The sequence below is a fragment of the Miscanthus floridulus genome, chromosome 4 (assembly GCF_019320115.1).
Source record: "Miscanthus floridulus cultivar M001 chromosome 4, ASM1932011v1, whole genome shotgun sequence".
In the NCBI taxonomy this organism is placed as follows: Eukaryota; Viridiplantae; Streptophyta; class Magnoliopsida; order Poales; family Poaceae; genus Miscanthus; species Miscanthus floridulus.
The window spans coordinates 112,672,916-112,685,856 of NC_089583.1; the positions used below are offsets into that span (position 1 = coordinate 112,672,916).

A 12,941-nucleotide genomic window follows, 5' to 3' on the forward strand; every position below is an offset into this window, starting at 1 on the left:
ATGGGGTTGCGAGTTTGTGGACACCAGCCTGGTTCATCTTCCACTTCAGGACAAAGTCCCCGACCATGAAGAAACGCTCTTTAACGTTTTTGTTGTAGTACCTGCGCAAAACAGCAAGGTATTTGGCCGTGCGTACGCAAGAATCAAGCCTTTTCTCTTCTGCGCTGTTGACTTCTAGCTCCCGTACTTTGTTGACCTTGCCTTCATCGAAGTTCTCTACCCGTGCTGATCTGAAAGCTATATCTGGTGGGAGGACTACCTCAGCGCCGTAAACCATAAAGTATGGTGAGATGCCGGTGTTACGACTGGGCTGAGTTTAGAGGCCCCAGACAACGGCTGGTAACTCCTTGAGCCATCTTCTAGGAGCTTTATCATTTTCTCTATACATCCTCTTCTTCAATGCGTCCAAGATCATGCCATTTGCCCACTCGACTTGTCCATTAGCTCTAGGATGCGCCACCGAGACGTATTTTACAACTATGCTCCTTTCATCGCAGAAGTCCCAAAAAGCGTTCCCGGTGAACTGAGTTCCCAGATCAGTAATGATGCTGTTGGGCACGCCGAAACGGTGGATGACCTGGTCGATGAATGTGACAGCTTTCTCTGAGGATGCCTTTACCAGAGGCATGTATTCTATCTACTTAGAAAACTTATCAATTAGCACGAAGACGCATGTAAATTTCCCAGGAGCTAGTTTGAAAGGCCCGATCATGTCCAGTCCCCAGCATGCGAAGGGCCAAGAGGCTGGAATCGTCTGGATCTCATGTGCTGGTATATGGATTCTCTTGGAGAAGAACTGACAACCCTCACAGCGGTGGACTAGCTTCTCTGCGTTGGCCACTGCTGACGGCCAATAGAAACCTGCTCGGAAAGCCTTACCGACCAGTGTTCTTGAGGCCGAGTGGTTGCCGCAGGAGCCAGAGTGGATTTGGTCTAGGAGATGCTCACCTTCCTCCTGGGTTATACACTTCATCAAGATTTCCTCCTTAGCGTTTTTGCGCCATAACTTGCCATCGACGAGCAGATACTGCTTACTACGACGCATCAGGCGCTCATTTTCTGTTCGATCGACATAACCGCTACCATCTGTCAAGTACTTGATGAAAGGCGTTCTCCAGTCCGGCTCATGAGTGGTCGGAAGCGGCTCGGTTGTGGTCGGCACTAGAACCGTAGCCACTAATTGCTGGTCTGAAACTTTGTCGGTTGTTGAATCTTTATCTTCAATGGAAGGCGTGAGCAGGTCTTGGACGAATACGCCATGTGGGATTTTGGCTCGGGATGATCCTAACTTTGACAACGCATCCGCTGCCTGGTTCTTGTCCCGGACCACGTGTATGTACTCGATGCCATAGAACCTGCCTTCCAGCTTTCTTATCAATTTGCAATATGCGTCCATCTTTTCACTGGTCGTGTCCCAGTCCTTGTTGAGTTGGTTGATGACCAAAGCCGAATCTCCATAGACATAGAGACGTTTAACTCCAAGCTCAACCGCAATGCGTAGACCATGCAGGCATGCTTCATACTTGGCGGCATTATTAGATGCTGGGAAATAAATCCTGAGGACGTACCGGAGCTGCTCCTTGGATGGTGATACGAAAAGAACTCCTGCTCCCGCACCGTCAATGTTGAGAGAACCGTCGAAGTATATCGTCCAATATTCGTCGGATCCCGGAGAGGCAGGCGTGCTTAAGTCTATCCACTCGACGATGAAATCGACGAGTGCCTGAGACTTGATTGTAGTACGGCTTGCAAATTCCAAGGAAAGGGAGCATAGCTCCATTGCCCATTTGACGATGCGCCCGTTCGCATCCTTATTGCGAATGATGTCCCCCAAAGGATACTCGGTCATGACCACCACACAATATCCGTCGAAGTAATGTCTCAACTTTCGGGATGTTATCAGTATGGCGTAGAGCAGTTTCTGAATCTGTGGGTACCTGGTCTTGGATTCATTGAGTACCTCACTAATGAAATAAATTGGCCGTTGTACCTTGTAGGCGTGGCCCGGCTCGTCGCGCTCGACCACCAGTGTAGTGGAAACCACCCGATCGGTTGCCGCAATGTAAAGTAGGAGAGTTTCGTCTTCTCTGGGAGCGGTAAGTACCAGAGGTGATGTGAGGTATTGTTTCAGCTGCGTGAAGGCAGCGTCTGCTTCCTCCGACCACTCAAACTTCTCGGACGCTTTGAGCAGTTTGAAGAACGGTAGTCCTTTTTCTCCTAATCTTGATATGAAATGGCTTAGAGCAGCCATGCAGCCAGTGAGCTTCTGGACATCCTTCACCTTTTTTGGGGGCTTCATGTCTAAGACAGCTTTGACTTTCTCCGGGTTAGGGCGTATGCCGTCGTAACTGACGACGTTGCCGAGCAATATGCCAGAAGGGACACCAAAGATACACTTCTTTGGGTTTAGTTTCCATTGGAACGTATTAAGGGCTGCGAAGGTGCGTTCCAGATTGTCAACAAGGGTATGTGCTTCCTTGGTTTTGACAACTACATCGTCGACGTAAGCCTCGACGAGGCCGTCTTTTATCTCGTCGTTGAGGCAGGCCTGTATAGCGCGTTGGTAGGTAGCACCGGCGTTTTTGAGCCCGAACGACATAGTCGTGTAGCAGTAGGCGTCGAAAGGCGTGATGAAAGATGTCTTGATCTGGTCGTCCTTTTTGAGAGCGATCTGGTGATAACCAGAGTAGCAATCAAGAAAGGAAAGCAGCTCGCAACCGGCGGTTGAATCTACGACCTCGTCTATGTGAGGTAAACCAAAGGGGTCCTTAGGGCAATGTTTGTTGAGATCAGTGTAATCAACGCACATTCTCCATTCATTATTCTTTTTGCGTACAAGAACTGGGTTGGCTAACCATTCTGGATGATACACTTCTTTGATAAATCCGGCTGCCAAAAGCCGTGTAACTTCTACCCTAATCGCCTCCTTTTTGTCGCGAGCGAACCGTCGTAGCTTCTGCTTGATTGGTTTGGCTTTGCTGTTGACATTTAAGGAGTGCTCAATCAAGTCCCGAGGTACACCGGGCATGTCGGAAGGTTTCCATGCAAACACATCCACATTGCCCCTCAAGAACCTGACGAGCGCGTCTTCCTATTTAGGATCCAGGTCGGCCCCGATGAGGGCCGTTTTGCTGGGATCGCCCTCGACCAGCTGGATCGTCTTGTGCTCCTTGGATCTGATGTTCTTGCGCGGAGCCTCGAGCTCTGGGATCTCCAGGTGGTCGGCCGGGGTCTTCTTAGCGTCGAGCATGGTCTCGGCCATGCGAATAGAGAGGTCGTGGGCCTCTGCTATTTTGAAGCTATAGTCCTCGTAGGTATAAGCTGCGTATACGTTGCCCCTGAGGGTTAAAACTCCTTTCTCAGTAGGCATCTTGAGCACCAGATACCTGTAATGAGGTATGGCCATGAACTTGGTGAGCGACGGTCAACCAAGAATAGCATGGTAGGTGCCATCGAAATCAGCGACCACAAAGTTGACGTAGTCGGTGCGGAAGTGGTCTGGAGTCCCAAACTGCACAGGTAGCGTGATCTGCCCGAGAGGTGTGGAGCTCTGTCCGGGGAGAACGCCCCAGAACTGTGCCTCGTACGGCTTCAGGTCCGCCTGGGCTATTTTCAGAGCGGGCAGGCTGTTCTTGAATAGTATATCAATGGAGCTACCGCCGTCGATCAGTACCCTGTCGAATTGAACCTTGTTGATACAAGGATCGAGGACCAGGGGAAAATGCCCTAGCTCAGGTATGGCGGCCCATTGGTCCTTCCTGCTGAAGCAGATTTCACGGTGAGACCACGGAGGAAGCCGCGGATCGGTGAGAAGGTTGTCGGTCTTTGCCACGTTCAAACAAGCGCGGGCGAGCAGCTTGCGTTCTCGTTTGGTCTCAATGGACACCTTGCCGCCGATGATGGTGTGCACGCGGTCAGTCGGCTTGACGTATTTATGATGAGGATCTACATCATCATCGTCGTTGTCCTCGTTGCGCTGTTCCCCTGCGTCGTTAGGCTTGTCGGACGTATCCGGAGCCTGTTGACGCGTGTAGATAGTCTTGAGGACGCGGCAATTCTCCATGGTGTGGTTCGACTTGGGATGGAGCTGGCAGGGTCCCTTCAATGCTTTGGCGTAGTTGTCCTCGTAGTTTCTACGTCCGCTGCCCTTTTTCACAGTATTGACCTCGCCGTCGTCTTCCCGAGCGCGCTTGCTCCTGTAATCGTCACGGCGGTTGCGGCGCTGATTACGTTGATCACGGTGGTCGCGGGAGTCGTTGCGGTTGCGGCGGTCAAAATTGTCGTTCCGACCATGATTGCCACGGTAATCGTCGCGGTGTGGGGGGTGGTCGGAGCGTGGAACCCTTGCTGCTTCTTCAACGATTATCTTTTTAGCGTCGTCAGCGTTCGCATATTTCTTAGCGGTGGCCAAAAGTGCTGTGACCGATTCGGGTCTCTTCCGGAGGAGCTTGTCTCTTAGGGCATCGTGGAAGCAGAGGCCGGTGACGAAAGCCTCGATTGCTTCGTTGTCGGATATTGATGGGACCTTGATGCGCATCTCTGAGAAAGGCCGAACGTACTCGCGCAGTGGTTCATCCTTTCGATCTTGGATCCGTTGCAGATCGTACTTGTTGCCGGGCTGTTCACAAGTAGCGATGAAGTTGTCGATGAAGGCCTGCCTGAGCTCCTGCCAAGAGTCAAAATAGTTCGCTGGCAAGCTAACCAGCCATTGGTGACCTGCATGACCAACAGCGACTGGGAAGTAGTTAGACATGACGTGCTCGTCAGCCATGGCTGAGCGGCACGCGGTTTCATAGAGCATGATCCATAATTCGGGGTTTTCCTTGCCATCGTACTTCTGAAGCTTCTCGAGCTTGAAATTCTTGGGCCATATGACTTGGCACAGGTGTGGAGTGAACTGCTTCAGGCCCGGCGGACCGTGGGCGGTGTCATACTCCATACGGCGATAGCTTTCATGGGATGCGCGATCGTCGGCTCTCTGGTTGATGCAAGCACGCAGATCGCGTCTACCGAGGTAATGGCGGAGATCGTTATTGCCATCGCGGCGATCTCGATTGCCATCTGGATTAGCCCTGCGACCGTGGTTATCACGGCGATTGTCGCGGTTATCTCGGCGGTTGTCGCCTCGAACGTCGTGGCGGTTATCCTCCCAGCGGCGGTTGTCGTCCCGACCACCATCATGACCACCGTTTCCGCCTTGACGGTTGTCTGATGGGTCGTTATTGCGTGAGCCATGTTGGTTGAGTGGCTGTGAGCGACTTGAGTATTGGCGACTGTGGCTTGATTCGACAGAAATGGATGGAGCCCGGGCTTGGTTCATCTCTGCGGTCTGAGCCATAGCAGCCGTCAGATAAGCTTGTATGTCATCACGGATTACTTGAGTCTCTAGAGTGTTGGGCAGCCGCTGCATTGTCGCCATGGCTATGGCTACGTTGGCGCTTGGGGTCTTGAAGACTTGTTTATCCCCTACCCTGTCGAAAGCATTGTTGAGGTCACGCGGTTGGAACCTTATGCGTCGTGCCTCCTGGTCTGCTTCAGCTTCGGTTTGCCGGCGATTAAACCGGTCAATATTGTGTGCTTCGCGTGCAGTCTTTTCTTGTTCTGTTTCGCCAACTGCTGGCGGCTCGTCGTTGCTGACAACATGGATCAAATCCCCTCGTCTTGGCGGGAAAGACGGAAATTGGGGGAAACCCGGGGCATGGTCTGGTAGATCCAGATCGTATTTGACGCCTTCATCTTCGTGACGCTGAAGCTCGGTGTGGACAGATGCGTTGGATGCAATGCCGGATGAGGAGCTGGAGTCACCCTCTCGGACTGTGTGGACGGATCCTTCCTGATAATCTTCAATCCGGACCATGTTGACGATGTTGCATGGCTTCGGCCGAGATCGGTGTACAGGACACAGATCCGAGCGGCGTCGCAGGTTGTACGCGTAGCTGGAGGCAGCGTTTTGCAGGCCGTAGGGCTGGACCTGGTGGTTCTTCGTCGGGGCTTCGTACTCATAGAGTCGGAGACCCGTCGCGATGTCTAGCCGATGATGAGCGAAACGCCCCTCAGGAGTTGATACGACCACAAGATCTGTTCCAAGTCGCACAAGACGACTGGTCCGAGCTGGTCGGATAGATCTGTTGTGGAGAGCTGTTACCTGCTCGTTAGGTTGGATTTGAATCGTACTTACCAGAGCCAGGGTTTCAGCGAGTTGGATGCCGACCCGATCAACGGAGTCGAGCAGGTCGGTGTTGTCGATCTGCTTCCCTCTGTAGCAGGGAAGCGGATGACGGGTTGTTGGCGTGGCTGTAGGCGTGGTCGGAGCTAGATGTCCCATGGTCGGAGCCAGGTCCATCGTGGTTGGAGCCGTGTTCACCGTGGTCGGAGCCATGTTCACCGTGGTCGGAGCCGTGTTCACCGTGGTCGGAGCCGTAGCCGATGCAGGTGAAGTAGTCGTCGGCGCAGGCTAAATCCATGCCTCCTCCGCAGTCATGGCGATGGAGTCGTCGGAGCTAGTGGTCTAGGTGATTTGGCCGACGGTGAACGTGAGGCCATTGGGCGTAGCCATGGAGCCGGAGATGATGACCATCTTGTTTGCTTGGAGAGCAGTACGCACACCCCCTACCTGGCACGCCACTGTCGACGAAATATGGTCGGCAGTCTACCTAGGGGTATGCCCAAGGTAGTAGATTATCGGCAGACAGATGCGCAAGCCCCAAACAAGACGGTGACGCAAGACAGACACGAGGTTTTATCCAGGTTCGGCCGCCAAGAAGGCGTAATACCTACGTCCTGCGTCTGATTTGTATTGCTGTATGTCAATGAGAGATATTTTTAGAGGGGTCCCTTGCCCGCCTTATATAGTCCGAGGGGCAGGGTTACAGATCTGGAAACTAATCCTAGTCAGTTACAATTGCCATATGTGGCCGGATAAGGATTCCTATTCTAACCGACCAGGATCCTGCTTGGTCGCCAAATCCGTCTTGATTCCTTGTGCGGGACTCCGACCAGATTAACTGGGCCGCACGTCATCTTTCGGGTGGACTGAACCCATCGATCCGGGCCAGCCCAAGCTTAGCCGTAAGGGTATAGGGGTTAATACCCCCACAGACAGGAAAGCTCCTATAACGTCGGCGTCAGCAACATTAGGCAGCTCATTGCAATGCCAAGAGAAGCGCTAGATGTACCCATGAAGGGTTTCTCTGGCCTTCTATCAGTAGTTTTTGAGATCCTACGGGTTCCTAAGACGCTTGTACGTGCCCTGGAAGTTCTCTACGAAGATCTCTTTCAGGTCCACCCAACTTTGGATTTTATTGGGCGAAAGGTGTTTCAACCATGTTCATGCCGAATCAGCCAATAACAATGGAAGGTTGTGGATAATGAAGTCGTCATTATCAGCTCCACTGGCTTAGAAAGCAAGCCGATAATCATCGAGCCATAGTCTAGGGTTCGTTTCCCTAGAGTATTTTGGGATATTGGTTGGTGGTCGGTACTGTGGCGGGAAGGCGGCGTTGAGGATGTGTCGGTCGAAGGCCTGAGGTCCTAGAAGGCCGAGGCTCGGGCTTCAGTCATCGCCGCTGTCGTAGCGTTTACCATGATGAGGGTGGTAGCCATGGCTAGCCCCCTCCCCCGCATCGCCATGGGTACACTTGCGGGCGTCGAGGGTGTCACGCGCGTCACGGTTGCGGTCAAGACGCTCATGCACCAGGACCACAGTGCGCAGCCTGCCCCCTTGCGGGGCCTAGTGGACTGATGTGCCCTTGTCGGGTCACTCTGAGGGCATACACTGGCTGGTGTTGAGCTCATGTCATCGGGACAACGAGCTTTTGGCTTGCTACGCCACTGCACGCTCGAGTAGCGTGCGAATCTCGCGAAGGGCTCGACGATCTTTGGGCATTGTGGGCCCGAAAGCCCATGGAGCAAGGCCGCCGTAGCAGCGTTGTTCTAGCTTGCTCGGACAAAGTGTGGGAGGGATTCATCATCCTCGATGATACTCTGGTTCACATCGCGGGCCATGACGCATGAGCGCCCACCGTGTCAGTGGTGCTCAATCTCTCGATCGAGCTCTACGTGTTCCTGCTTGAGCTAGAGTTGTGCTTCCTCGAGCTCTTGGTGTTGGGCCTTCAGTTGCTCCATCCGCAAGCAGGGTGGAGCCCTAGTATACCCCTCAACCTCATCGTTGAGGTCGTTTGTCAAGGTAGCCTCCTCCTCGTGGATGCTTTCGACATGTCCCATAGGGGTACCTGCCATAAAACATTCACGAGAGGGGTGATGGCTCTCCCTACTAGAGTAAGAGGCGGAGGGTGACTCTGTTTCTTCTGCGAGGAGGTCATGGAAGGATTCCGCGACATATTCAGTTATCCCTATGAACTCGTCATTCATGGGGAAAGGAGGCACATGTTGTGCCACAAGGTGGCCAACGGTCTCAGCTGCATTGCGAAGATCGAACGGGAGCGCTATCGGGGCGCTCCGGATGGGGTATTCCGGAGAGAGCGGCTCCCCTCCAGCAAGCTGCGCCATGACCTTAGTGAACGAGAAGGTGAGGTGGCGTAGGTCCTCTAGGGTTGGTCGGGGTCCTAGGACGGCGCTGAGCTAGCGCTCTAACCTCCCATAGTCGAAGTCGAGGAGCTGGTCGCTTCCGAGGGCGTGGGCCTCTAGTGCGTGTAGCTGCAGCTCCTTAAGTGCCTCGGTGATCGCATCGAGACCGGCAGAGTGGAGAGGTCGGACGGTGGCGGGAGCCATCACCAACTCTCCCTCCATCGTGACGATGAAGTCTAGGTCCTCGAAGCGCACGTGCACACCCGGGACCCAGCTGAGATTGTCACTAGCCATCTGAGGCCAGGTGTGGATGTCAAGACGCGCAAAAGGCCCCTACCTAGAGCGTCAACTGTCGGTGTTTCGAGTTGCCACCGACTAGTAAATTTCTAATATTGCGCATCTTTCTCGGATGGTGTGCTAAGAGGACACGAGATTTATACTGGATCGGGCAGAATGTCCCTATGTCCAGTTCGTTGCTGCTGCTCATGTTACTAGCACTAAAAGTTCATAGTAGGGGTTACCAATGGTCGAGAGAGGGACGGGTCCCAAGTCTCTGATGAGAGAAGCGAACGGGTGCCGAGAGCTCGGTCGCTTCTCGGCTCTATGCTTGTGTGTTCTGATCGGTTCGGGGTTCGATGGATTCCAGTCCGAATCAATGCTATATGTTGTGATCTGATCGATTCGAGTGTCCCCTTAATGGGACGCCCTGCTTTCCCTTTTATAGGAAGGGAAAGCACGGGTTACAGTCAAGGGGAAAGAGGAGAATGAGAAGGAGAGGAAGTCCTCTAGGATCACCGGGTCCTTTTCCTTCACGCGGGTCCTGTCGACCCTGTAGATGTCAATAGGGATAGCTCCATGTCGTGGCCATGTCCGTCACTGGCGCCATGCGCATGCATCATTTCCCGATCGTGGTGCTCCAGTCTGTCCTGGCGGACATCGTGGTGAACTGACGTGCCTGTCAGCGCTCGTATGAGGGTTCGGCAGAACAGCACCGGTACGACCACGGGTTATATCGGGGCATGCCGATCACCTCTCTGGTGTCAGAGCTTTGACCCAGGCCCATTCGCTTGGACCTAGAGTGGTTGGCGGCAGTATGGGTCTCCGTCGGGCGAGATGGATCCCCCGACCTCAGGGTCGAGCGAGGCAGAGCGCAAGCCCAAGGGTCGGGCGAGGCGGAGCCTGTCCCCAGAGGTCGGGCGAGACGGAGCCTGCCCTCAGAGGTTGGGTGAGGCGGAGCATAAACCCGAGGGTCGGGCGAGGCGGAGCCCGCCCCTAGAGGTCGGGCGAGGCAGAGCCTGCCCCTAGAGGCCGGGTGAGGCAGAGCCAGCCCTTAGAGGCCGGGCGAGGCGGAGCCCGTCCTGAGAGGTCAGATGAGGCGGAGCCAGCCCTCAGAGGTCGGGCGAGGCGGAGTCCGCGATCTCGGTGTCGGGCGAGGCAAAGTCTGCCCTCGGAGGTCGGGCGAGGCGGAGCCCGCCTCTAGAGGTCGAGCGAAGCGGAGCCCGTCCTCAGAGGTCGGGCGAGGCGGAGCCCGTGGCCTCGGTGTCGGGCGAGGCGGAGCCCACCCCTAGAGGTCGGGCGAAGTAGAGCGCAAACCCAAGGGTCGGGCGAGGCGGAACCCACCCTCAGAGGCCGGGCGAGGCGGAGCACAAGCCCAAGGTTCGGGCGAGGCAGAGCCCGCCCCTAGAGGCCAGGAGAGGCGGAGCTAGCCCTCAGAGGTCGGACGAGGTGAAACCCGCGGCCTCGGTGTCGGACGAGGCGGAGCCTGCCCCTAGAGATCGGACGAGGCGGAGCCCGCCCCAAGACGGTGATTCTGCGGAGGAGCTTCTGCAGAGCCACCAACGGCTTCGACCGCCGCGCGCTCATGGTGGCTGGGTGAGGGCAGCTTCGATCTTTGACTAGCCACTACTGTAGCAAAATAGGAGTAAAATGCCTAGAGCTATAAGATTGTTAGGCCAATACATATTACATCCTATATTAAAGCAAATTTCCATTTGTGCATGTGAAAAAGAAGAGGAAATGTAAACAACAATGACCAATATGTATGTACAAGTTTCCCATATCTAAAGCAAGTACAAAAAGAAGAAAGAATCGATTCTAGGCTGAGATATCAGTGCTGTCAGTCTCCGGGCGCCCAACAATGCCAGCGTGACCGAGCAACGCCCACAGCACGGTTATGAACTCGCCACCGTGGTAGAGCGACTTGGAGTGCGAGGTCACGTTCTCCGACGGCGCGAGGTAGAGGATGAGCTCCACCCAGAAGTCGGCGAGCACCTTCCACAACAACGCCTCGTCGCTGACCTCCTCGACCAGCTGCCGCCCGAGCTTGGACGCCTTCCTCAACGTCGCGTTCATGCTCCCACCGAGGCACGTCGCGGCGCGCTCGTACGTCACCACCGGCCCCGCGCAGCGCGCGAGCACCCTCGTCACCTCCTCCACCACTCGCTCGTAGAGCTCCTCCGTCCACGCGCGGTGGTCCGGCAGGAGGGCCGGCTTCAGCGCCACCAGGTAGGCGCAGTAACGGGACAGCCGTGTAGCAACAACCACCACCAGGTCGAGGTCGCTCTCCCCATCTGTGTCATTATTATTGTCGTTGTCGAGTTTGCCACCATGAGCTCCCTCGGAGCGCTTGAGCTCGACCAGCCTCGTGGCGAGATGCCACACGAGAATCTGCTCGGATAGGCTGTCCACGGCATTGTCGTCGCCGGCTTTAATACGGCAAGCCCAGAAGAGGTTGCCCGCGACTCCGTTGCCTTGCAAGGACCGCTCGACGTTGCCGGGCCTACCCTTGTTTGTTCTGAGCGTCACCACAATGGCGGATTTCACCGCCGCGGGCACTGCGACGGTCTTCTTCACGATCCGGTCGACTTGCCGTGAGACGCAGCCGCAGTAGCAGAACCGAAGCTGCAGGATGGACACCTGGCAGAACCGGTCGTCCCATTGCTGCATGGGCCGGAGCCAGAGCAGGCGGCTGAGCTTACGACGCGCCCACGGCGACTTCCGCCACGTCGGCCGTCGCGCGTACTCGCAGATGGCGGACACCTTGATCCAGTCGGAGCAGACGTAGTTGGCAATCTCCCACCCCTCCGTGAACACGATGGAGACGATGAAGGAGACGGAGACGAGTATGTCGAGGCCAACGATGACGTGGAACACCGTGTCGTGGTGCTGCAGGTAGCCCCGGAGGTTCCGGTAGTCCATGGCGAGCGCCGTGCCGGGGTTCGTCATGTCGTGCACGATGGCGCCGCCGGCCGCGAGGCAGCTGATCCACGTGGCAAGCACGAGGATTGAGTTGAGCGCCGGGAACCACCACCCGCCGGCGTAGAAGACGGTGAGCTTCGAGTAGAGGAAGTCGGCGAGGAAGGACAGCTCGGCCTCGACCACCCGGAACACCCTCTCTGGGCTACCACTACCAGCAAGGAGCCCGTCCTGCACGAATGCCATGGCACGGTGGCAGCCGGCCTCGGCGAGTGGGCACCCAATGAACCGCCGGAGCTGCAGCTTGAACAGGGCAAAAGAGAGGCACAGGTCCTTGATCTGCGGGCAGGATGCGAGGAGAGGATCGCCGGACGAGGAAAGCGACCATATCCTATCCACGGTGATGACATGCCCCTCGTTCAGGTCCATGGACAATGACGGCGGAGCTGCAGTAGTCCTGTCAATGTGGTACCCATGCGGCCTAGGTTTGATAGGCAGTTTCTCCTCACCCTTCACAAAGTAAGGAGGGGGCACTTCTAGTCCACCTTGGCGGCCTGCCTGGCCATGCCCATGGAGTTGCTTCATGTAGTCGGCGACGAGGTACGAGTTGAGCCCGACAGCGAATGAGTTCTTGGCGAGCTCGGCAGCGACGAGCCTGTGGATGACCTTGAGGAGGCTGAGCACCCACAGCCACAGCAGGACGCCGGTGAGTAGTGGGCTCCCGGCGGCACCACCACTGCTGATGATGAGGAACGCCACCCACCCCATCCTCGCCAGCTGCTCGACCGACGGCCGGAACTTGCTTCCGTTGGAGCCGCTGCTGCTGATGGTCGAAGTGGAGGAGCGGGCGGTGTCGATGGTGTTGCGCAGGATCTGGAGGAAGACGGTCCAGGCGAGGAGGAGCGGGACGCGCGCTGATGCGTCCCACTTGGCCGCCGCGGAGACGGCGTAGGACACGAGCGGGAGAAAGAGAGTGGACGCGGCCCAGACGAAGAGGCGGAGTGCCGGATGACTGGAGCGGCGGCGGTAGGAGCTCAGCACAACCAGGGTTGCGAGCAGGACAATGCTGACGATGGCCGCCACCTCCATGAGCAGCAGATTCACGAGGCTGGAGGCCATGGGGGTGGCTAGTTCTTTTCCTCCTCCCTTTATCCACCTCTCCTTGTTGGCAATGAGCAAATATGGAGTCATGGAGAGAGAGCTCTGCAGGCTTCAAAGCT

The 12,941-nt window shown here is 55.9% G+C and overlaps 1 protein-coding gene across 1 annotated transcript; it reads right to left on the bottom strand.

Annotated features, from left to right (window-relative positions):
• Window positions 1-10,620: 10,620 nt before the first annotated feature.
• Window positions 10,621-12,840, bottom strand: LOC136552658 (uncharacterized). The gene has a single exon (XM_066544215.1). The coding sequence runs from the start codon at window positions 12,838-12,840 to the stop codon at window positions 10,621-10,623; it is 2,220 nt and encodes a 739-aa protein (XP_066400312.1).
• Window positions 12,841-12,941: the final 101 nt, after the last annotated feature.